General features: G+C 35.9%; 1 protein-coding gene across 1 annotated transcript in view; it reads left to right on the top strand.

The window, feature by feature from the left end:
* STMN2 (stathmin 2) overlaps positions 1–26749 on the top strand; it is a 50423-nt gene that overhangs the window by 6647 nt on the left and 17027 nt on the right. The window contains exons 2-3 of the mRNA XM_082600725.1: positions 19835–19930; positions 23671–23843. Of these exons, the coding sequence (XP_082456851.1) occupies positions 19835–19930; positions 23671–23843 (269 nt within the window). The remainder of the gene's footprint in view (positions 1–19834; positions 19931–23670; positions 23844–26749) is intronic.

Genomic DNA, 26749 nt, shown 5'->3' with positions numbered 1-26749 from the left:
ACTAGTGGACCCTGAAGAATGAGGCAAAAAATTTCCTGACTGGTCCTTCAATCAACAATTTTCCTGTGACATTGCTTATTTTCAAGGATCATTTCTCTGGCATAGAAGTAAATTTCAGAGTGTCTATAAGAAGTTACTTTAATTTATTACTTTCATCCTTATATAGTGTATATAACATGCTAGGCACTAAGCACTTTACACATATTAACTATGTTCATTTATAGCATGTTATAACATGTTTATCATCCAATAATCCTAAAAAGTATGTACTAGTACAGATGAGGAAACTGAGGTGCAGAAAAGAGGAATGACTTGCCCAAGGTCACACGGTTATTCAGATCCAAAATTTGAACCCAGGCTTTCTGGCTCCAGAATCTTCGCCCTTAACCAGCACCCTGGTAGACTTCAGAGGTGTTCCCATCATGGGGTTTGAACCAGTGATACTGCTATTTTGTTTAACAAGCCTGATGGTCTTATCCTTTCTGAGCACAGATCCACCTTGAAGATGAAATACATTCAGATTAATGACTATTTTAATAGCTAACCTGGGGCTTATTAAAATAATTGCCGTGATTTAGGCTTTTGGTGAAAGAGAGCTATAAGACCTTGGGGGCTCTAATGTATGGGATCACGTCACTCTCTGAAGACTCAACTAAGAACACAGCAGGGACTTCTCTTGTGGACACTGATTTTTTTTCTGGAAAAAAAAGAATTCTTGACTTAATCTAATCAGTATCTTCCGGTTGACACGTTTCAAAATGGGCTTTTGGCTGGTTCCGTAGACCCTAGATGTTTAATCTTAATATTTTGTTTTATGAAATAAATCTAGAGCTAAAAGAGGGATACAGCCATGGCATTCACATTTAACATAAGCATTAGATATTACTTCAAGACTTTCTCCATCTTATTACCTCAAAAGCAGACACTCAGGCAAGAGAGATCTGTGGGAAGGCTCTGACTCCCTTGCAAAACATTTCTAATTATCTTTTAATAAAGGAATCAGGTCCTGTCATTTGTCAAGGAGACATCTGCAGTAGTAAAACCTATGTTTATATAACCCATTTTTATTAGTCATGATTACGATAACATTTTGTGTACACTTGTTCTCACAAAACACTTTTATGTGAATGTAAAGGTTAATTAATGCATTTCAGCAATCATTTTGCTAGACATCTGGAAATATAGCTTCTCTAGGAATTGTACTTAAGAAAAGAAGTCACACATTATACTGTACAACCATAACAAAATTTTAAGGCTTTTCCTCATTTGCAATTTTGTTGACCTCCAGATTAAAATATTTAATACTATGAAAAATTATAAGATTTTAAAAATTTGTTTTTGTGATCAAAAATAATTACAGTTCTTGTATAGTCCATTAAATATAGTATTATCTGGAATTGATTTTTTTAATTGTAAAGCAATGCTTATAAGTGTGCTTATTTAGCCGTTATTCTTCTGGAATAATTGTACTTTGGATGTCAGAATTTGTACATCATCCATTAGCACAAGTCCTTAGTATCACAATAGATGATCAGTAATATGAATCTGTCAACCTTTTAGTTGTATGTCTTTATATCCAGAAAAGAAATGGATGAAATTCATCTAAACTTAGTTCCACAAATACTTGTACAAGAAAGCCTTTTAAAGTTTAAATTTTCATTCTACTCCCTGTTTCAGAAGATTTTTTTCTCTATTAATGGCAGCCATAAAATTTAATTTCCATTCAACAAAACTGCTTACAGTAAACCTAATAACAATCTTTCAGTTTGGGCTTCCTAGTAAATAGAAACCTAACTCACATGATAAAGCTCAACGGTATAAAACATTTGACTGTTGCAAAACTGAGACCAGAAAATCACATCAAGATGTCATTGTTACCATTTCCAGACTCTAATGGGGAGGGGCACCAACCATCTCAGGCGATTGAACAGCAGCCAGTTACTGCAGCCTGCCTTGGAACGCTGCTTCAGACCATAATTGTCTTCACTACTGCGTGGTTCTTTTTTGTTCCAGACACACTAATATCTACTGTTGTTTTTTAAGTCTTATAGCTTTATCTGAGCAATGCCAGTTAGCATCCTTCTCATAGTCATTATTCAAACACATGACAAATTACCAGAGTTGATTCTAGCCTTTTCATGCACAGATTACATGATCCAAGACTCCTGTCGCTTTTAAAATCGTCTTTTCATTCAATTTCTGACCTAATCTTTACTTTTAGAATAAAAAAAAGGAGCAGATAAACACAGAAGATTGAAAACATTCAAAAGAAAAATTGGATATCATGATCTATCAATACGGGACCTTGTAGTTCTCAGAAAATACTCACCTGTGCCATACTTTTTAACCTTCCTATAATCCTTATGAGATGGGCATAGTATACATGTCATTCTGTTTAAAAATGAGTAAATTTAAGCTCAAAGAATTTAGTAAAGTTCACATGTGGTAAGTTTTAGAGCTAGGGCCAGAACACAGGTCTAACAAAGATATATGTATCTATGTATACATAAATATATGTGTGTGTGTGTGTGTGTGTGTGTATGTAATTTCACTGATATGTGGAATCTACAAAACAAATGAACAAACAAAACAAAATAGAAACAGAGTCATAGATACAGAGAACAAACTGGTGGTTGCCAGGGGGCAGAAAGGGGAGTTGGGCAAAATAGGTGAGGGAGGCTAAAAGGTACAAACTTTCAGTTATAAAATAAATAAGTCACAGGGATGTAATGTACAGCATAGGGAATATAATCAATAATATTGTAATAACTTTGTATGATGACAGATGGTAATTAGACTTCTTGTGGGAATCATTTTATAATGTATAAAAATATTGAATCAGGGCTTCCCTGGTGATGCAGTGGTTGAGAGTCCGCCTGACGATGCAGGGGACACGGGTTCGTGCCCCGGTCCAGGAAGATCCCACATGCCACGGAGCAGCTGGGCCCGTGAGCCACGGCCGCTGAGCCTGCGCGTCCGGAGCCTGTGCTCCGCAACGGGAGAGGCCACAGCAGTGAGAGGCCCGTGTACCGCAAAAAAAAAAAAAAAAAATATATATATATATATATATATATATATAGAATCAATATGTTGTGCACCTGACACTAATACAATATTGAAGTCAATTATACTTCAATAAAAAGATATAGATATCTAATATATATTTATATATATATATGTATTAGATAGGATTCGATTAGATATATATATGAATATACCTAATATATAGTACATCTATATTAGATATGATAATATATAATAAAAACAAAACTAATAAAATGTAGCACTTTCTCCTGTCCAGTAACAATAGGCACAAGTGAGGAAAGGCACACACTAAGTGGGTTTACCATCAGTCTAAATTTATTAATAGTTAATGGCATTCGCATAGCCCAGGGAGATCAGCTCGGTGCTTTGTGACCACCTAGAGGGGCGGAATAGGGAGGGTGGGAGGGAGGGAGATGCAAGAGGGAAGAGATATGGGGACATATGTATATGTATAGCTGATTCACTTTGTTATAAAGCAGAAACTCACACACCATTGTAAAGCAATTATACTCCAATAAAGATGTTAAAAAAATAGTTAATGGCATTAACTGCAGTAAAATAGATTCAAATACCAACTTTGTTCTGAAGCCTATGCTAGGTATTGTAAAAATATAAATAATCATGGTCCTTACCCTTGGAGAATTTAGTCTTTTGAAGAAAACAGGACCCTGTACATACAAAAAAAAATAATAACCAGTAATAGTAGCTTGTAACTATAAATAGAAGTCTCCACCATTTTAACAATCTTATTACACTACCCTACAATATTATGAGGCAGCATATAATGATATACTAAGACCATCGATTAGGAAGTACAGAGAGCCACTCAAGTGCTCTAAGAGACCTCTAGCAGATAAGAGGTGGGTATGGGGATTAGATGGATATAATTTTACATCTTGCTCCACCTATTCACTAGTTGATAATCCTTGAGTGAATTATCATTTCTATACTACAATTTTCTCAGTTATATCTCACAGTATATCTCACGTATAGCTCAGTTATATCTCAGGGGGAAATAAGACCACCTAAATTACACGGTTGTTGTCAGACAGAGAAAGAAATACTGTATAATATTCCCTATATGTGGAATCTAAAAAATACAAATGAACGTATATGTGAAACAGAAACAGACTCACAGACATAGAAGATAAATTTGTGGTGACCAAAGGGAAGAGGGAAGGAGCAAATTAGGGGTATGGGATTAACAAATACAAACTACTATGTATAAAATAGATAAGCAATAAAGATATACTGTATAGCACAAGGAATTATAGCCTTTATCCTAGTAACCTATTATGGAGTATAATCTGCAAAAATACTAAATCACCATGCTGTACACCTGAAACTTATAATATTGTAAATCAACTATACTTCATTTTTTTAAAACATCACATGGTTGTTGAGAGGATTAAGTAAGGATTCAGTGTTAAGCACTTTGTAATCCAAAAGAGTAATCCCCTTCTCTGACACCCTAGATGGATGATGAAAACACTAAATAAAAATATTAATTTAAAGTAAATAACTAAATTCTTATACTTTGTAAATTTCTACATATAATAACAAATCTACTGGAATTACTTGGAATTCAGGAAATGAGCATCACTCAATAATTCTTTGTGGTAGAGGGAAAACTGATGTGATATTTATGACACAGCGGCCAATATAGAACACCTCCAAGATAAATCCATTCCAGGTAATGCCAGAATTAAAAATACATTTCTTTTGCATTTATTTCTCATCTCATGTTTCCCCATTATACTTCATATCTCATCCTCTGTCAAATACATATATAGCTTCAGTAAAACTAACCCTTCTTGCCTACCCAGTAAGGCTCATCAACATAAAATGTCACATTCAGTAGAAATAAAAACTGATTCCAGAAACATTAAAATGTAAAAGTCTTCCCTGACGTTTCTTGGAGAGCAGGAAAGAAGAAATTACATCACATACCACACACACACACACATGCACACAGAGTCTTTTGTTCCTAAAATCCTCTTAACCCATCAATTTCACCCAAATCTCACATCACTTGACTGTTTCATAATCTCTCATTTCTGTTTCTCCAGTCTCCTCCCTTCCTGGAACTCTCCTGCTCTCCTATTTCTATTTTCAACACCTATCCTTTAGCTAGATCTTTTCTTTCAGGGATAACTTCAGGTATTTCTTACCTGGATAAATTTAGCCTTGCTACTCTCCACCCATTAGTAGATAAGTACAACAAAAATACTAGAGCCGAACAGTACAAACAGAATATTCCTTAGATGACTGTAGTAAGAAAAAAGATATAGATACTTAGAGTTTAGTATTATTCTCCCCGTACTCATGAAAATAATACATTTTCAATCAGTAGTGTTCCAGGTACCGATCAGTAAAACACTAAAATGTTACTGGAATGTCATTATTAAAATAATAAAAATATCCTGAGAAATCAAATTAGCATTCATCTGACATCTGGCTTGACAAAGGCTTAAGGGAGTGTAATTCTGCTATAAAAGAGCATTACAACTATTTTGTTTTGCCTCCAAAATATCATTTCATATAAACACATGGTACATAAAGTTGGAATTATATGACATAATTATAGGCATATTAATAGAAATATGTTTACATTTACAAGTATAGTCCTTTTCAAATTAGATACTGTTGATAATAACAATCTACATATAAAAATATTCAATATTGTTCATATTTATAAGCCATAAAATGCAGATGATAAGAAATACTCCTACTTTCTCATAAACGTGAAATAATGACAAAGGAGGAGCTTTATATGAAAGCATCAATACAGTTTAAATCCTCACAAGGTCATAAGATATTGCAGTGGGTAGAAGAGTTCAGCTTTAAAGAAAATGTAGACATTCTTTCATTTTAAAAAAATTGAACAAGCTTCCGAAATGCCTAACCAAAACACAATGGTAGAAAGAAAAGAACTGCATCTCTTCTATCAACCAAAAAGTTGGTTTAAAAAAAATGCTTAGTAGTAGAACAAATAAAAGAAAATGAAATTCAGTATCTAGCATGAGAATTTTTTCTAAGTTCAACATTAACATTGAAGAAATATTGAATTATGCTGCTTTGAAAGAACTGGATTCCACGTGCTGAAATGTGTCTTAAAATGAATTTTTTTCAAGCGTGTACAGTAGCAGTCTGTATTTATTATGAGTTGCAGGAAGCTGTATTCCAACTTATGCAAGAGAAGAATTGCAGAAAAGTATAACTTGGGAGAGAATGATGAACTTTATGACCTGCTTGCATAGCCGAAGAGAATAAACGCCTACCCACTTTTGCAAAGGGACAATGCTGCTGACAACAAATAGCCAACATTTTATCACTTTTGCTAAATTTTAGACGTGAATGGTGAATACATAGGATGAGGACGGTCAACTAAGAAGTCAAATAGGATTTCTCAGAATTGCTTCTGTAAAAGCTTTGTTCTGCTTGAGACAAAGAGTAGCAGGCTTTGCAAGGCAGCTTCAAATCTAGCTTTCCTTGATCTTTCTTCCTGTGAACTCTACAGGTTTACTGTCTAACAATGAGCTTAGGGATTAGCCACATACCTACTTGCAGCACCTTTTTGTGGTCATCATATTTCCCATCACTTATTGTCCCCTACTATTCATGAACCAGTCACATGTCATGTGTCCCTATGCCCTTTCTCCCATTTCATTTTTATGGCACTCTTAGGTTTCATTATTCCCACTGGACAAGGAAGGATAGGAGAAGCTAAGGGAAGTTAAGTGACTTTGTCGAAGTTTCACACCTTGTTCAGGGCAAAGGCGGGTTTCAGATCTCAAATCCTCTCTCTTCACTCCAGCTGCCTTACCGGGAAAAGTTGTTAACTGTGTGTTTTGCTACAGACATTTCTTTACCTTATATGCAACTATACTGAGGGCTTCTTTTAGGCCAGAACTACATTTCATGTACTTTGTCACCCTCACAGCATCTTGTGGCCGGAAGTAATGATACTATTGGGTAATGTGTATTGAGTGTAGTGTGCTGAGTGCAGTTAAAGCTGTCCCAAGCACCTTGAGAAGATTATCATGCCCATTTTCACAGCTGGGAAAGGAAGGCAGGGAAGGAAAGCTACGTGCATCCAGTAGGTGCTAAGGTCAGGATTTGAAACAAATCAGTCTGACCGTGGAGCCCTCTTAGGCAACCACTATACCTACAGTGTCCCTTGGACATAAGTAGGGGCTCTGGCTATGTTTGGTAATTTGATGAGCTAAGGATGAAGAGAAACCACAGCATTACAAGAAGCAAGATGCCACAGCATTTCACTATAGCCACGGCCTGTAGACTTCAAAAGTCACTCAAAGAATAAAGAGCAAATCAGAGAAGATTAATCTTTGCTAACAATATCTTACATGAGTTAGCACTTCAGTTTCACAATACATTATTTAATTCGATCTTTACAATAATATCCCCATTTTGTGGATAAATAAACTCATGTTTAGAAGGTTTAATAAATTGTTAAGGTTGGATAGATCCTGAGCTAGAGCCCAAGTAAGTCTTCAGCTCTTACTCATATTTTTTCCATTATCCCAAGGTAATATCTACTCATCTTAAGTCAGTATTGTGGCCAAAAAAGCAACAGAACATATAAGTGAATGCAGAGGAAACATTCACCTGCCTCCTTTTTCTCCTTGCATAGAGAGAGGTGATTACCTGTTGTCATGAAGTTGACCTTATGAAGGATAGAGGTAGGTGGGGCTGCTTAAATTTTGCCTGGGAACCAAGCAATTACAGTTGTGCCACTAACTAGTGCCATTTTGAAACTATCGCCATAGCTACAGCTGTGGGATAAGGGCTAAGTGAGATAAGTAGCCCACTTCAAAGCACCCAGAAATACCAGTCTGTAGCATAAAAGGAATTTAGTAAATTTAGTGAAGATAATCGGTGAGCTCAATCTGGCTCCAACATCTGGACTCCTAATCCCCACTCTTAAGCTAGTCTCAATGGGAAGCCAGCTGAGCCACTGACAGATCCAGGGGGTATCATTTGCAGCTGGTGACAGCTCCTCCCTGCTCAGCCACCAAAAGATAAGCATTTATAGAACACTAACTGCTACATATAACTACATGCATGCATTAAATGAGACACCTTCTCTCGCCCTCAAAAAACTTAAATATAGTTGGGAAGAAACGATTAGCAGCAAACCCAACAGTAGAGGAATAAGGGCTAAGCTTTGTGAAACAAGCCAGGAACATGACTGTATCTTTGAAAGGAAAAGAGACTCAAAGCCCTTTGCGATGGGAACAATTAAGTTTGAGTCACTTCTGTTTTTAGGGAGATGGGAACTCAGCCTTATGGAATTGCATGAGTCAAACATTGGAGACATTTCTGAATTGTCACCACATCCTCATACACAGATCCTCTGTCCTGCTCTACACATTATTACTTGGCCAACTTTTTGAAATTGTGAGCAATATCCCAAACCACAAGTACACTTTTTTATGAATGTATTTAGGCTGAATAAATCTAGAGAAATCAGAACGTGAAGGAAAGCCCATATTGTGCCTTTAAGTATTATGTATTACCAAGTTATGATTTTTAAAATAATATCAGCAATTTATTATGCCAAATTCTGATTCATATTTATCAATTCAGATCAAACACTTGATACCATTTTACCTTCAGTTTTTTACCGGGAGTGTTTATGACCAAGTCTTGTAGTACTAGCTGCCACAAAGAAAATAAGAAGCATAGGTTATTCTGATCTCACTCAACCAGTTATACCAACATGAAATCTTTCTCATATCTTAGGAATGAGTATCATGGATTCAAAAGGGGCTCCAGATGGCATCCAAAAAGCTCATATTTTATGAATCACCTATTCAGCCTAATCATAAAATATATATATTTTATATATATTTAAAATAGATCTTCCTTGTAGTATGGGGAAAAGCTAAATTTGCTCAAATAGTTTGACAATTTGAAATTCACATGATGAGTTGCTTTATGAATCACATTCTATATAACATTTTGTGTCTATCATGTAAATATTTATTATGAAATACCAAGATTTGGAAAGAGGAAACAATTTACAAAGCAGAAGTATGAAGAGTAAGTTTTCCTTTTCTTTAAAAATGTAATGCCTTAAAATAATTTGTTTAAAAGAAGGTAGGTAAAGAAAGCCCTTAGTGCAGAAAACACAAAAGAAAATGAATCTGCATGTAACGAGGAAGTTAATTCATTTAAAGACAATATTTGCTAAATTTGTAGAATCATAGAATTCCAGAGCTTGGAAATACCAAATATCAATGAAAAAAAGGTCCAGAAAAATTAAATGACTTGCTCAAGTTCTTAACAGAAAAATCTTAAGTTTTGAGAAGACCTCACAGGTCATATAATCCAGTCACCATCTAATACTTATTTTCCTACCTGAAACATGGGGTTAATTAAGACTTGGGCTACTATCCAAGAGCGAGTTTAATCGCAACACATTACATAATTTTGTAAAGTAAAAGAGAAATGCCATTCTTCATGAAAATTTTGTAAATGGAGGAATTCTACAAGTAATACATGGTACATATATATTGCCTTGGTCAGCAGTAGCAGCAAGTACCACCATTCTGGATGCATTCCAAGAATTTCGTATGTATACATGAGGCATTGGTCTTCACATGCAGATGAACTTGCTTCGCAAGAAGGATGAAAGTGTGTGAAGCCCTCGGAAAGGCTGTTCCAAGTGCTCTGGAAGAGGAGATCAATGATCCTTAGGTTTTAGGAAAGGAAAAAAATACTGCCACAATACAAATAAATTGCTTTATATCACCCAACATCAAAAATGCACAACCAGATTTAGAAGCAGGAGAAAGAGTCAAATATTGAAGAAAGATGATGTTTTTAAAAGCCTTTCATCACTTCCACTATTACACCTTTCTCCCATTGCTGTTTTCCCCTCTGCCCCTGTCATCACCACCACCACACCATCTGCCATCCCCAAAGTGGGGGAAGGCCTTTAAAAAAACTAAGGTTATTAAGTTTGATTTCTTCATGTATAAAATGAGACTATCATTAGATTATTTAGATTATTTCTGCTGTTCCTTCCAGTTCTACGATGCTAAGGCTAGTGATTCCAATTGCATTAGACAAAATGCAGACTTATTAATAATCTAAACATATTTATATTGATGACCTTAAAGTAACTCTTTTTGAGGAACTGCTCACCAATCCAGGTCAACGAGATTTCACTAAAGTAGAAAAACAAAATGCATAACCAAAACAAACTAAAAACCTCATAATATGTTTCCTCGAAGTATGAACAAACCCTCCTGATCACTCAGGTATTTTTGTTTGTATCTTATAGGTTAAGCGTGTTATGAAATCCACCTGTAAGAGAACATACGGTTACTTTTTAAATCTTTCTGGGTTTTTTTGTGATGTGTATTGCTTATTTCAAATAAATCAAAACCCAAATTTCAATCTCTTTATCCTTTCTGTAGCCATTTACTTTATTACAAAAAAGGCAAAGTGATACTTTGGCATACAAAGAACAATAACTTAACAAAACTACATTTATCATAGCACGAGCATACAAAACTTTTGCATCACTGAAATTACAGTTTCTTAGAAGACCTTTTATTTCCAGAAGAAACAAAACACATGTAGAAGAAGGAAAATTTAGAAAACTTTTCTTGGACCAAGTTGTCTTTTATATTTTAATCTTGTTTGTAACAGTGATGACACAAAATGGACTGTGGAATTCAGAAGCTCCCAACATTTTTCTTACTTGCTTTTTATACTGTTTTTCATTCCTGGTAGAAAATTTTACTAATTCAAGTTCTAGTATATGATGGGATGAATCCTATTTCAGAAATGCAATAGTCAGTCTGCATAAGAAGTATGTTTTGCTGAATTAAGAATGGATGCAAAGTATTTTTTTTTTACTCTGCAACCAAAAAATTAAAAAATAATGGGAAGAGATTTAAATCACTTGGGTGTCACATTCAGCCATTGTGGAGACACAATTCAGAGAACATCATGACAGCCCTCAAATGGAGGTTGCCTCCCCATCAGGAGACTGAAGGGAAGGGGAGAAAAGAGTCATTCCTCTACGGGAACTCCACTCAGCCAGATGAATGGTCTCTCTGTTCTTTCACTCTGGCTTTGTCTCATTTAAGTCCCAACCAATTTAGCTATCATCCTAGGCTTGTGACTACTACAGGTGACTTAAGAAAAAGACATCCCTCGGTACCCAGAATTAGGCTTGCTGATAAAATCTTGAATTGCAGATAGAATAAAGTGTTCCCATTACCCCTGTAAACCACAGCATAGTTTGGTCTCCATGTAGAACTACAAGAATTTCTTTATCAGGGGAAAGATAAAAGAACAAGATGCTGCATGATACAGCGGAATTCTCATTAAACTCAACAGGCGCTTGACCTGGAATCAAGAGTAAGGTGAGGTCCCAAATTGATACAATTTACTGCTTTTATTACAATTTTTATCACAAGGACTGATTCATGTCACCCAATTTCTTTTCCTTGTCACAATTGTTTTTCCAAGAATCAGTGGAATTGAAATTTAAGAGCCTCATATGTTTCTGTAAAATCCAATGATGGGTTGTACAGCTTTGACCTTCTTAAATGTTCCTTTACTTGATTTGATATCTATTCCTATAGAAAAAGTATGCTGCTCTGGCTGATCAAAATATTAATCTTTCAGAACCTCCCTGGTTATTACAGCTTAGGAGATCATAATCCTTGTGGGGAGATGTGAGTTGAACAAATATAAACTGAATCCATATTTATATAGATTAGCATTACATCATCATGGCAGAAATATCTAGAACATTACTTCATATCAGTGATCTTCTGGGATGTTAAAATAGATCTTGAAAAATCTGAGATTTCTTTTTCATGTAAATGTTGAATTCTCAATTACATATTCATCAAGCTAAGGTTTTTTTAGGGTCCAAATTGAAGCCAATATAGTATGCAAATGTTTTTAAATAGAACCATTTTAGTCTATTTCATCTTTCAAGAAGAAAATCAGTGATGGAACTCCTGAAAGTATTTCTAAACAGGATGATAGATTTGACTTTTAGAAAATAATCTGACCTCAGGCTCTAGGACCTCAAAGCAATCAGACTACCAAACACAATACACATACACATACACACACACACACACACACACACAATAACACAATACGGCCAAAATCAAGTTAAGATGAGCTGCAGGAGCTTAATTTATGACATGGATAAAGAAGGCATCAAAAAAAGGGCTTATAGGTAACGGATTCCCATCTATTTAAAGACAGATAATAGGAGGCACAGAGAGAAGTCAGATCTAGGAGATCAGTGGTAGAGTGTGGGTTCAGTGTTTAATGACTGTGGGTGTAAGTCTTGAGTCTTTTTAGAATCAATTAGCAGAGTACCATGTTTCTCCAATTATCTCTCATTTAAACCCTGGCAACAGCAATGAGGACTACCAGGAATGTCCACAACTATCGCCCCCAACTTGCCAGATCCTAAAGATGCCCCTACCTGGAAATGACAGCATTTTTTCCCAAAGAAAGAGGTGCTCTTAATTCACTGTTTATATAAATTGGAAAGCTTCAAATAAAAAAATGTTGTCAATGAAATCTCTTAGAAACAAATGCAAATCTACTTGCTGTAAAATCATTGCAAGGAACTTATATCCTGCATTCTGTATATCATCTAACTTTGTCCTTTACTTTCTTCCCAGAGACCTTTCAAAAGAAGAAATTTAGGTTGACTCCAAACTGAGTATCTTAGGACTTGTCAAGAAATCCCACCCCTACCCCCTACTGGACTAAAATGATCAATGATCGCAGGTAAAACATGAGAAAGGAAAGGAGGGAAAGCAATGTGCTAATAGACCCTGAGCATCCTTCATCGGAACCCCCAAAACACAAGTCCATGGTCAGGCAACGAGTTCCCTGAATGACTCTGTTCTTATGGTTAACACTGCTATGTGAGAACACAGACCAGTAGCGCATCCAGAGATTATGAGATATTTTCTTCCAAAGTAGTACATTAATGACATTTTCAGAGCATTCCTTAACTGTCTTTCACATGTTAACAGGAAGTCTAATACATATTACTTCTTTTTTATACTCTGCATTAGCCAAAACTGAGTCAAATAAAATTTTGCCCAGAATGAATAAATGGAAGATATTTTTGTGATACTACTGATTCTAAATAAAATAACAACAAAGTAAGTATGAGACCTCATATTGATGGTCGTTCCCACACAAGCCAGGTGAAATAGAAAATTGAACATTTTTAAAACACTTATTTTTAATTATTCAAGCCTTTCAAAAGTAATGGAGTATATTGTCATGAATAATATAGATTATTGTCTTGTAGAAACCCAAAGTGTATAAAATTAAGATGTATTTGAAATTTTGAGCAAAGGGCTTAGAGCTTGTGATATATATTTAGAAAAATGGGAGAAATAATTTTATATGTATATACATATATATGTGTGTGTGTCTATTTCATATTTTACTAAGTAAACAAAATCTCTCTGCTATTTTAATCTATCCCAAGATCTAATCTGATAATTAAATCTCTAGTACGGATTGTATTGTTCTCCTCAACCACTCTTTGTTCCTCGAGGGAGGACTACAGTCTCCAGATTCACACACACACACGCACACACAGAAAAAAAAAAAATTGAGAAAATTTAGATGATTGCCTACCAAAATATATCATCCTTAAAATAACAATCCAAATAACTGATGCAAAAGTACTTTTATCCTAAAATACCTACCTAGATAATTACCACTTTCTCTTTTTACCTCATTAGCTGTAATATGAGTGTGTAAGGATATATTTACTCATATAATAAAATATACATATACTCAAAGTTCCTTTCGAGAAACTGTTCCTGCATTTTCTAGCCATCTCTGTACCAAGTAAAACCCACAAGTAAAAGAAAAGTTACATTTTCTTTCTATAAACCCCTACACTTACCTATAGCCATGTAGTCAATAAAGTTAAACAACAAATGCCAAAGAAAAAATGGGAAAGAAAAAAGTCTTGAACTCATTATTTTAAAAATCAGTAATAATATGCATTATTTTCTAGTTAGAAACAACGTGTAGATGGTGAAGGTAAGTGTAATACACCTGAACAAATTCTTGGGGAAGTGAATAACATTAGCAGCAAAGCATTTAGATTCAGGCAGACCTACATTCAAACTAAACTCCACACTTTATCATCTACTGCACATTGGGCAAGCTACACCACTTCTCTGAGTCTTTTAATTTCATCTGTAAATCTGGACTAATTATAGTACCTCTCATTGTATTGTTGAGATGATTAAATGAGAAAATACACGCAACCAGCTAGCAGCATGCCTGGTACATTGTTTGGTCTCAACAAATCGCAGCTGTTGCCATTATTCATAGTTCATTGTAGTCATTTAGAAGAATGGAAAAAATATCAGCGTTCATACACCATTAGGTTAAGTGGATATTGCTATTAAATCATTATGCATCATGTGGGTTGAATTTTAAATGAATTTACTAGAGAAATACACTTACCTGTAAACATTAATAGTAAATAGCAAATGCAAGCAACAATGAAAAAACCTTATATGGAATTACCTATCTCCTCCCACATCCTTACAAACCATGCACACTCTGCTTGGTGTTGGGTATAGTGAAAAGATTAATATATGCTGATTTCCAAAAACCAATGAAGAAAATGATTGTCAATTCAAAGTATGAAGTTTCAATAGTGAAATCTTAATAACATGTTTCTAATAGCATTCACATTTGCTTGGAATTTGTTTTACTGTCAATAAAAAAGTTTATTCAAATTATATATATTTCCATATCTCAACCCATGGTCTATTTTCTACAAGGTCAGCTCATCCTAGATGAGCTGGACTCAGTTTTAGCAACCCTTTTTCTGGAAAGCTTCCCTTGGCTACTCATCCGTGAGGATCTCTCACTCTCTTCCATCTGCCCTTGACTCCAAATTTAGTTATTCTTTTCTATCAATTCATCTTTCATAAAGTCCCCTGCATCTTCCCTTTCCTTTTCCTCTGCACTACCATTTCCCCAAACCACGTTACCTGCTGAACTTTATTCAATTGTTTCTTAAGTGTGTCTCCTAGTGATGGGTCTTTTCTGCATAAAACGGCCAAATAGGTCTAAGAAGAGCTTTTATCAGGTAATTCCATTTTCAAAACGTTCAATGGCTTCCTATTGCTAGGATGACTCCTAATAGCCAAACGTTTTGACCGTGAATAGGGATGTTATTAATGGGCTTAAACCAGAACGATGCAGGCAAACCAGGACTTACAGCGAACCAACCTATTACCAACTGTGCTTTTCAAACTTTCTCACCTAAATATTCCTAAGGGTGGACTCAAAACTAAACTCTCAAATTCAAATTTCTTTTACATTTACACATTTAAAATTCTTGAAATTCTAACATTCTTGTATATATCCATGTTCATTTTAATGTACACATAATGTTTTTAAGTTCCAGCAACCCTTTTACATGAGCAAAATTTCAAAACATCTTACCCAAAATCTTGGAGCCAAATTGACCTCAAAGAAGACTTACTATCAGGACACAACTTCTAAAAAGTGTAGTCTGTGAAAAAGCTGTCTCCTGAAACACAGAGAAGGCCATTCACAAAGACCTGGAAGTGAATTATGCTCCCTGAAGTTGAGTTGAATCATCCATCCTTATGTAAACTCACTGTTCCACTCACAAAAGTTTTCCATATGTTCTCTTTATAAACCCATTTCCATGTCAACAATAACAAATATACCTCCTCTCTTCTTTGCTTTCCTCAACGCTACTCAATCTTATGATCCTGGTCCATTTGCTCTGGTTGCCATATAAAATACAAGGTACCCAGTTAAATTTGAATTTCGGAAAAGCAAGGAATGGTTTTCAGTATGTCCCGTGCAATATTTGGATTAAAACTGAACTAGGTATTGGTATTTTTATTTGCTAAATCTGGCAACTCTAACTGTAAAGCCATTGCTGACCACCCTCCCCACAGCCCCAGGGCTTTGAGGTTCTTCTGAATTTCTAGTACAAATCATCTACCTCTATTTGACACTTACCCTATTTTGCATGTGTTTCTATCACTTTTTATATCCATATACTTCATTTCCCTGACTTGAAAGCTCCTTAAGAATGAGGACACATATATCTCTTTTTAATTTCATAATGCCTCACAGAAACTCTTGACCATAGGTGGTGATCATAAATATTAATACTTGTCAATTGAGAGATTGATTTAAAATCAGTGAGCAAAATAGCCAACAACTATTTATTAAGCAACTGCTTTCTGTTCCATTCAGAACTATGCTGTAAATTATTTCATAAATGAGTAAGGTGCAACATTTGCCTTCAAAGAGTTTAGTTTAGTAAACAAAAATTACACATCAAAAACCAGTAGTGAATGACCTGAAACAGTATATAATCAAGTATAACAGTGTATAATCATGATTATGTAGTATAGCCTACTAAGGACAGCAGGATATCAATGTGGGAGTACCCCGAAGAGAGGGAAACACTGAAGAGGGGTGATCTGAATTGGGATTCAGATCTTGGGAAGGATGTAGATGAGTGGAGACGATTAGGAAGGGTAATGTCATCTGGGGAAAGTCTCGGGCAACTGCAGCAAGTGGAAAGGAGACCCATCTTCACAGTATGCCTTTGCTGCATGGAAACAATCAGAATTTGCTTGGGCTGTGGTTGCAACTGGTTTTACAGGGTTCCATAAGATTCAGAGCAACTATATTAGCGAAAATCTATGCAATGGCTACTACTGGATAGAGTCATGCCATGTAGAGTCACAGGCCCTGATGTTTAAAAAAAATAATCAAAGTAAGGATGCCATTAAAGAAATCACCCACGGAGATGAGCTGGGGTTTGTCCCCAGACCACCTAAGAGAGGAAAAAACAAACATTTTTATCAGTCACCATTATATATTACACATGGCCTCTAAATGTGTTGGTTCCTGAGAAAGTTTACACCTTTATCAATCTTAATTAGGTCAGTGACCTTACTGAAAATTGGTGAACTTCATTTCCAAGAAACTGAGGACAGATGTTGAGGAATGTTTTCTTCAGTAGGAATTCATTTTCTTTTACAGCTTTAATCTGTTACCTCTCTATAAAATGGAAAATCTTTTTTTATTGAAGTATAGTTGATTTACAATATTGTGTTAGTTTCAGATGTACAGAAAAGTGATTCTGTTTTATATATTTTTTGGATTATTTTCCATTATAGGTTATTACAAGATATTGAATATTGTTCCCTGTGCTATACAGTAAATTCTTGTTATCTATTTTATGCATAGTAGTTTTTAATCTGTTAATCCCATACTCCTAATTTATCCCTGCCCCCTCCCTTTCCCCTTTGGTAACCATAAGTTTGTTTTCTATGTCTGTGAGTCTGTTTCTGTTTTGTATATAGATTCATTTGTATTATTCTTTAGATTCCACACATAAGATATATCATATAATATTTATCTTTGTCTGACTTAATTCATTTGGTATGATATTCTCTAGGTCCATCCAGGTTGCTGCAAATGGCAACATTTCTTTTTTATGGCTGAGTAATTTTCCATTATATATATATATATATATATATATATATATATATATATATATATACACACCCCCTACATCTTCTTAAACCAATCACTGGTTGATGGGAACTTGGGCTGTTTCCATGTCTTGGCTATTATAAATAGTGCTGCTACGAACATTGGGGTGCATATATCTTTCCAAATTAGAGTTTTCATCTTTTCTGGATATATGCCCAGGAATGGGTTTGCTGGATCATACGGTAGTTCTATTTCAGTTTTTTTAAGGAAACTCCATACTGTTTTCCATAGTGGCTGCACCAATTTACATCCCCACCAACAGTATAGAAAGGTTCCCTTTTCTATGAGACAGAATATCTTTTATTTTGCTTTTGGATTGTCCTTCCCTAATAAATTTGATGTCTTTAACATGTGCTTCTAATATGTGCTTAGCTTTGCAAAATATTTTGGGTACCATTTGGCATCCTCTTACCAGAAAAAAGGTACAAGCCTACAAAGGCTTGCTGTTTTGGTTTTAATCAGTTCATGGAATTAAATGCATTGAACCACAAAATGCTTTTATGTGACACATATTGTGATTCACGCTGAACATCCATGTGAAGATCGGCTTGGACCTTTATAAGTGACATAATTTTATTAACTAAATAGACACATAGGACAAAGAAATATGGTTTCAGCCTTCTAAAATTCCAAAGGCATCCAGTAAAATCTCTCAGAATGGGTGTTGGCAGGACTATTCCGGCACAAGGCAAATTGTGTTGCTTATTTTAAGGAAATAAGCTAAATAGGGATGGAGACTCTTTTAGAGAGATGCTCTGGATGTGTTAGGTTGAACCATATGCAATATGACACTACTGATCTTTGTGTATGGTTCAACGGTGTGCAAGCATGTCCAGCCCTCTTGGCACATTGAATCTCATTCTGAAAGTAGAGCTAGAAGAAAGCCTCTTGGCAATCTTAAGACAGATTGATTTACTACATTTTATCCAGAGATCCCAACTTTGTCACCGTCCATATATGACTTCAGCCTCTGTGGGCCATTTCATTTGCAAAATTGATGGTACAATGGGTGGACAGTTGACTAAATGATCGCTTAGAATCTTCCCAACCTAAATTTCTGTAGCTCTGAAACATCCAGATACTGAATCTGTTTCCTACTGGCTAACCAAAGATGCACCTGGCAATAATGCCCAAACAATCTGCTGCAGATTCTCACCTTCCCAATGTACTCCTCTTCCATGGGTTACATAATGATCCAAAGACCCTGCCAAGAGGTACCTGCTCCCTGTGAGGTTCAATATGGTAGGACATCACCATTTGTTTATACTTTCTCACAAGTCAGTGCACATTATCTCTATTATTTTTCTTCCATTTTCCTTAATTTATTAATTTTGCTAATTAAATAACCAACAAAGGTGAGAAGATCCCACCTCTTTATCCCCATCTGGTCATCACTTGTCCCGGTGATGACCAACATGATAAGAGGCCCTCCAAAGTTTCCTGGACAGGAGACCTCTTGAAGGACAAAGGGGAAAATGAAATGGGGGGGGTTGGGGGGAGTGAAAGGGGAGAAAGGTCTGAACTCCGGCAGCTGTTTGGCATCCAAACTGAGTGTGCAGAGAGGAAGAGACATCCTTATCAGATCTCAGGTCCAGGTTTTTGGTGTGTGTGGAAAGAGGGAAATAAAAAAAAAAAGTGCACTTGGGATGAAGAGAAATAAGCAACATTGGTCCCTGCAAGATATGTCAATATTTGCTTAATAACTCTCCTGATGAGTTCTCTGACTCTCTCCAAATGTGTATGTGGCCTTTCAGGGTCAACCAGCAAAGGACACCTCCTGAAGCTGATTTATATACAACAGACCTGCGTGCACATGTACTGGAATGGACCTTTCTCTTTGCCTATTTTGTCTGTTTCTGCTTCCTCTGTATCTTTCCTGTCTCTCCCTCCTACCCTGCTGGATCTCCTTTCCTTCAACCTTCCTTTCTTTCTCTAGCTCCCTTTCTCTCACTTCTTATCTCACCTGCAACAATTTGTGTTTTATGTCCTCTGTAATAAGGAATATGCACCCCAGGGTCTGTTTCCATCTTTCGTTCATTTATATTTTGTGAAAGAGAGCAGTGTCCCTGACAACATTCATTCTGCAGGAGGCTACAATTATTACTCAGGTTAAAACGTTCAGAGGAAATTCAGAAAATGATAGATACTAATCTTGAGCCTTTTGTTTCAGCCTACAAGGAAAAAATGAAGGAGCTGTCCATGCTGTCACTGATCTGCTCTTGCTTCTACCCGGAGCCTCGCAACATCAACATCTACACTTACGATGGTGAGATGCCTACAATAGAAATGCCCCTGCTGGCTGGATCAGTTGGCAAAGCTTGGATATATTTGTTTCTGTCTCACAGTTCCTGATATAATTAAATCAATATTTTGTAGATCATACTATTGACCTGCCGGGTCTAGCTAATGGGTCTTATTGATTGCCATTTGCTCAAAACAGTATGAGTTTGATGCTAATAACAGCACATTAATGTCTCTTAAGAAACATGGCTGAGTGCTTATTAGCCATCGCATCCAGCATGTCAACATCCACAATATGTCCGAGGCTTTTCTTTGCAAATAACATGATATGCTAAGCTGTAATTAGAGATCACAATTTGCAAGAAAATGCTTTGTAGTTAGAAAACTCAGGAGAGAAAATCAACCACCATCGCATCTTTTTAGTGTAGTCTTTATAAAATCCCCATATTTTGTGTGTGCATGTCAATTATGTGCAAGTTCCAGTAGTAAAACTGACCTATGACTGAAGCCCCAGATAAAGAGGATTTTAAAAGAAAATCCTGAAGAACTGGCATAGCTATGAACCTTATTTTGCAGTAAAACCCTTTTGGTTTGATTTATCCTGATTCATACTACTTAATTTGATTACCTTCCTGGTTCTGCCTCTATCTGCATGACCTCAGGCAAGTAACTTAGATTCTTTGAGCCCGATTTAACTCTAATATCTTCCTCCCAGTGGTGTTGTTGGGTTTCAATGGTTTCATGTTTAACATAGAGCCTGGCCTCTTGTAAGCATTCAAAATGGTAGCTGTCATTATCAACAATACCATTTTTACTTAATTCAGTCCATTTAATCAAAATGTTTGGTGCAGTTATATATGTAGTAGATAAAGCTGAGGCATATTTGGCTACCTGTTTGGCTCACAACGATTTTCTTTTCCACATGTATAAGGAAATACATTAAAGGTAAGGTGAAATGATCTATGGCAGTTAACCCCTTCTATGCCTTTAAAATATTCCAGGACTCAAAGACTTTTTCTTTCAAACTGATTCTGGTTGGCACAAGCATCATAAATATGAATTAACTGTTTCACAAGGAAATGTCTTTCATGCAAAAAGATTTTGGTTTCCAACCAAAACTCTCATTAGAATGCAGGTCTCATGCCTACTTCGTATAAGTTCGTTCAGTCAACAAATACACTGGTCCTATCCTTAATCTGCTAAATGTGGCTGTGACTAGTAATCCAGCTATGTTTCTTCTGAGACTGTATCTCACCATGTGTTGTCACTGAGGCTCCAGTGATGAATATGGCTCAGGCCTCTTCTTCAAGGCACTCATGGCCTAGTAGGAGAGAATTACAACATACAAATAACCAGTAAGTGGAACTCAGTGTGATTATTTGCTAAGGCAGCATTTACTGGTAGGACACAGAAGACAGTGATGGTTTCTGCCCTCTTAGGGACTGGAGAGAGGGAAACGAAAATCAAAAGTTATATATAAGCTGAATCTTAGAAGTCAAATAGACAATTCCACATTGCTCATGAACTGCTTCCTGAAAGAACTGATAGAGAATTTCAAATTCTCAAAGTCTTTAACCTTGTCTTCTCTTTCTTTATGAAGTAATAATGTGAAGTGTTTCTTGTAGACAAATATTATAACATGAATTAATAATAATAATTTATTATTAATAATTATTATTTATTATTATTTATAAACACTAAGTGCTATGGCCTGTGCTTTATATTTAGTATCCTTTATATCTTTTTTTGGAATATCTTTACAATTTAATTTTTTTAACAGCTGTATTGAGGTAACTTACAAATCACTGCACATATTTAATGTATATAATTTGATTAATTTGGACAAGTATCCTTCATCTTTTAATCTTCACAACAGTCTTATGAGAAAGGTGCCTTTTATCTCCATCTTTTAGATGAGGAAATGAAAGCTTAAAGAAGTGAATTAACCTTCCCTGTCTCACACCCTAGTAAGCAGGGCTTACTATCTGGATGCAAATACAGGCAGTTCTGATTTCAGTGTCTCTAACTCTATCCATTTAAAATCCCATCACCTCATCAAATAAGTGATTTTTATTTGCCTCTGTTCTCTTGAAATCATTTTCCATAAATTTACATAACTTTTATAGAATTGTACTTAAGATATAAGTTCAAATTTGGATGCCTTCAGGAAGATTTAAAACATTTTTACATTTGTGAAAAAAGCCACATCATTTTTAACATACTTACTGAATTGACTTTGTCTATATAATCTGTTAGCATTCACACATCTAAGTAAGTAAGGTCAGTTCCTGTTCACCTGGAGTCTTACCTGACCACAAACTGAAAGTGCACTAACCGGGCTGCTAAAAGAACATTAATGGAAGCTAATTTATAATTCTCTGCTCTGCTCTAGTCAGAACTAGCCTGGAGACCTGGCCAGCTTGGTTGCCACAGTTTTCAAGGGACAGTAATAAATGAGTGAGCCCTGTGAGGTTAGGGTATGATGCAGTAGTAAAGATCTAGAAACCGTGTCACTTTAGGACACTGAGGATGCTTTAGACTGGGGAAAAAAATTGAAATGGAAAATCATAACTCTTTTCAAATACTATTGTGATGCACAACAGAGACTGGCCTGAATTTGGGTGGGTTCAGAGGACAAAACAAGGACTGGGGGGCCGAAATGAGAGGGGCATAGTCTGGGGGTCAAAATAAAAAACACTCATCTAAAAGTTAGAGCTGTCCAATGAGCTTTTAAAAATCAGTATACTTTACTAAGCTGTAAGTTGTGTAATTACACTAATATCCTAGCAGGTGCTAGCTATCACTCCATTTTATATTATAAATGATATTATTTTATGTTATAAATTATATTATGCATTTATTTTCAGGTTTTTGCCCATTTAATTGCTATGCATATTATGCAGCTATTGAGTTTAAATATTTTTTAAATGTACAGAGTGTATAAATCAGATAAGCAGATGTTGCCCCCTCCCTCCCCTACTACAATGCCTCTTCCCCCGGTTCCTGTCTACAGCTGAGGGAGATGAAGAAGGACATTCTAAATAGCAGCAAAGTAGAAGCAAAGATATTACCATGGTACCCTGCCTTATTGTCTTCATTAGACTATAAGCACCTTGAAGACAGGGACCCCCATCACAGTGTCCTCCCCAGAGTGGACATTATACTGCTTGATGACTCAGATCAACAGACACACTGAAGGGCAAAACAGGAGCCAGCAGGATGCCTTGCACATGAGCCTTGACTGCTGCAGGTATTTCCAACCATTCAGGGAGCTACATCGCTTCCAACACAGCTCCTGTGATTTCTAACCACAGGATTAGGTGTGAGAACTGGAGGACTTTGTTATTTTCCTCATTATTTAATCTGAAAATGTTTCCAGCTATGCTAATTTCCAAAAAAATAAATAAATCTAAATCTGTGCTCCTTGGCTTTCATATGAGGCTCATATTTATTCAAAAGGAAAATCAAGTTAGTTTAAATCGATTCAGGCTACTTTTTTCTGGGCACACCTACCATGATTCAACTCCCTATGGGTATTATTGAATTTCCCAACACTGTAAATATTTATCCAGTTAAAATATATCTATAATTATACTAAAGAAAGAGGTCTTATATGTTCAAGCAATGTAGAGTAAATGATCATATGCAGCATTTTATTCATCTTTGCCAGAATAACAAGGCTACTTTTAATTGCCAGAATTCAAATTAGTTTAGTAAACCCATGCCTGTGTTCTGTGTGCTTAACCTCAAATATTCATCTCTCAGATATGGAAGTGAAGCAAATCAACAAACGTGCCTCCGGCCAGGCTTTTGAGCTGATCTTAAAGCCACCATCTCCTATCTCAGAAGCCCCACGAACTTTAGCTTCTCCCAAGAAGAAAGATCTGTCCCTGGAGGAGATCCAGAAGAAACTGGAAGCTGCAGAGGAAAGAAGGAAGGTAAGTTTTTCCATAGGGTTTTAAATTCTGCTCTCTCTTTTCCTTGCCTTCTCTCTCTCCTCTTCTCTCTCCCTTCCCCTCCCCAACCCCTCAGCTTTCACACACACACACACACACACACACACACACACACACACACTTCCATCAGAAGTTCCAGGGGACAATGATGCCTGAACCTGCACATGTAGGTCTTCTAGACATAGATCCAGGCTACTTCAAGTAAAAACTGCTGCTTTGAGGCTAGTTAAAACCAAAGATCTCAGACACTGAAAGAACTTCAGTGCCCTAGTGCCCTCTCCCCATCTTGGACCCATTTTGATAAAAGCCTCCCTGCCTTAGCCTATCCTGGCTGTCAAGAAAGCACAGCCTTAGCTACCATAACTCCAGGGGTTGTGGTGGAGAGAGGTGCCCAAGTGGTGAGTCCTCGCTCTCAGACTCTGCGTCCTGCCCCCAAAGCATAGTACATGGTTTTCCTTGGAACCAGAAAACACCAGATACTCCCTCTGAGGTATTTCCTGCCCAGAAACACTGTTCACCCCAGGGTAAGGGCCAGAAGCTTGCCCCTGTCCCCAAGGCTTCACTCCCTGTCCTTGAAGTTGGTTCATCCAAGATCAGAACCCTCTCGGGAATATATGAGTATCTTCCTCTACCCATTTCTAAGCCTTGATGGTATTTTTTTCTTTTTTCCATTGATCCTTGTTTGTATTAAAGAGCTTTTTCTTACAGAGCTAAATCTTTAATTTTCCACAATCAGCTGAGCCAAGGGTATTAAAAATGGAGGGCATACAGAAATCCCTAAGACTGTATACATAGAGACAGAAGTTATGTCTGAATATGTGTGTATCAGCTGTGTGATTATGGGGGTACATCCCATCGAGACACTCTTGAAACCCAAATGAATTACTGCAGGTAATTCATTCCTATGTTGTATTTTCCACTGACTTTATCATGATATATTTTTAGAATCATGTATTCACTAAGAATATGTTCCATGCATGGTCTCATGATTTAAATGGAAACTCTGCATTTATAATAATTTTTAAATTTTATTTAGATGTTTATAAAAAGTTAGCCAATACATTAAACAGTTCTATGTTGGATACTTACAAAGAAAAGGAAAATAGTCCTTCTCCTAAAGACTGAATTCTCTAACAGGGAGTGCAGAACAAACCCAAATGTGTGTGTATGTATATGTGTTTATATATACCTACACGCACACACACAAACACACTCACATATATGTACATACATATCTATAGCATCAAATAACAAGGCTCAGAGATTATAAATCCTAGATTACGTTTTCTGAACCAAAAATACTTTTTGTTTTAACCTTTGTGGTTGGAAAATCTTCTTATATTGTGTAACTTTCTGATCACAATTTCAATTTTTACTCAGGTGAAGTTCTCTTTACATCCAGTGAGTATTTCTTTACATATTATTTATTGTATTTGACCAATTACTGTTGTTATAAATCTGGATTTCAAAGGAAGGAAACTAAGCTACTAACCCAAGCAGACATACAGGAAGTTGCTTTAGAAATATTTATCTTTATTTTGTTGTTGTTTATAGCTTTCTTCTCATAGTAAAACTGAATTAACGTATTCAGAGTTACAGTCCTTCGAGACTTTCGCCAACAAATATGAATAACTAACTACAATAGTAGAGAGCATGTTACAGTCAAGGTAATTTAAGTTCTCACTGAAGCATTGGCATCTTATAGCTAACAGTTGTAAGTAGAGGTCATAGGTTGACATATGAAGATGCCATGACTTGATTAGAAGTCAGTAACTGACCTGAAATTGAAAATTAGAGATGAAAATTCAACATCATAGTTCAGAATGTTGCTGGTATAATAATTTGAAGGAAATTATTAAAAGAAAAAGAAGAACACAGAGATGATCAAAATTAACTGGATGTTCTCATAAAATTCCCTGAGTTAGCTAATTACTGATTCTGGTAAAATTCATGTACCCTGACAACAATAAATTATCAACAATTACACACTTAAACAATTGAGTTTAACTAAAAATTGGCCACGTGGCTAAAAGACATTTACAAATGTAATCATCCAGCATTTCGACACCCAGGAAAAATATTCTTTGGAGCCCTTTAAAATCAGTATTCTGTCACATTCCTGCTCTTACTAAAATTTTCAAAAAAATGATTTTCAAAAAAATCATTATATAGATTATGTCCAGGTACTAGGGTTTTAATTAGAAGAAAATACAACTAATTAACAGAAAGTGACAGCTTAAGAAATCATTGATTTTTTTTCTATTGGGTTGTACTGACTTAATTAGCCCTCATTTGAAGGACTGTTTATTTTCTTTAAAGAGAATTCTTTAAATTCTTTAATTCTCTTTAAAGAGCCTTTAGCAAGTGCATATATCTCAGTAACTATCTAAGTGAGGACATGCATATAACCAAAACCCAACTCAACTAAATGAAGCAAAAAGAGGGTATGAGACTAAAATCCTCAGAGTGGTACAGCTTCAAAAACAGCTTGATCCAGGAGCTCAATATTTCTTTTTACATTTATCATTTATTTCTGCAACTAATTGGTCTCAATACCAAGGATTTTTTGTTTCAGTCAGTCCCAAATTATTTTTCTCACAAATTAGCAACTCCAGCAGAAAGAGAGCTTCTCTTTCCTAATAGTTCTAACAGAAGTCTTAGAATTGAGTCTCAGTGACCTGTGCCGGGTCACATGCCCTACCCAGTAAGATGGTACTAAATAAAGCAGGACAAAGAGAATTGGTAGTTCTGGGGTGAAAAGTGCTATTCATATGGGGTGGTCAGAAAAGGCCTCTTGAATATGAGAACATTTGAAAAGAAGCATGAAGATTGTGAGGGAAAACATTTGAAAAAAAGGCAAGAAGGTAAGGAGTGAGCCATGGGACTCT

The sequence above is a fragment of the Mesoplodon mirus genome (genome assembly GCF_964341445.2).
Source record: "Mesoplodon mirus genome assembly, chromosome: 16".
In the NCBI taxonomy this organism is placed as follows: domain Eukaryota; kingdom Metazoa; phylum Chordata; class Mammalia; order Artiodactyla; family Ziphiidae; genus Mesoplodon; species Mesoplodon mirus.
The sequence above is the reverse complement of the archived record's forward strand: the minus strand, read 5'-3'. Positions and strand labels throughout refer to the sequence as shown.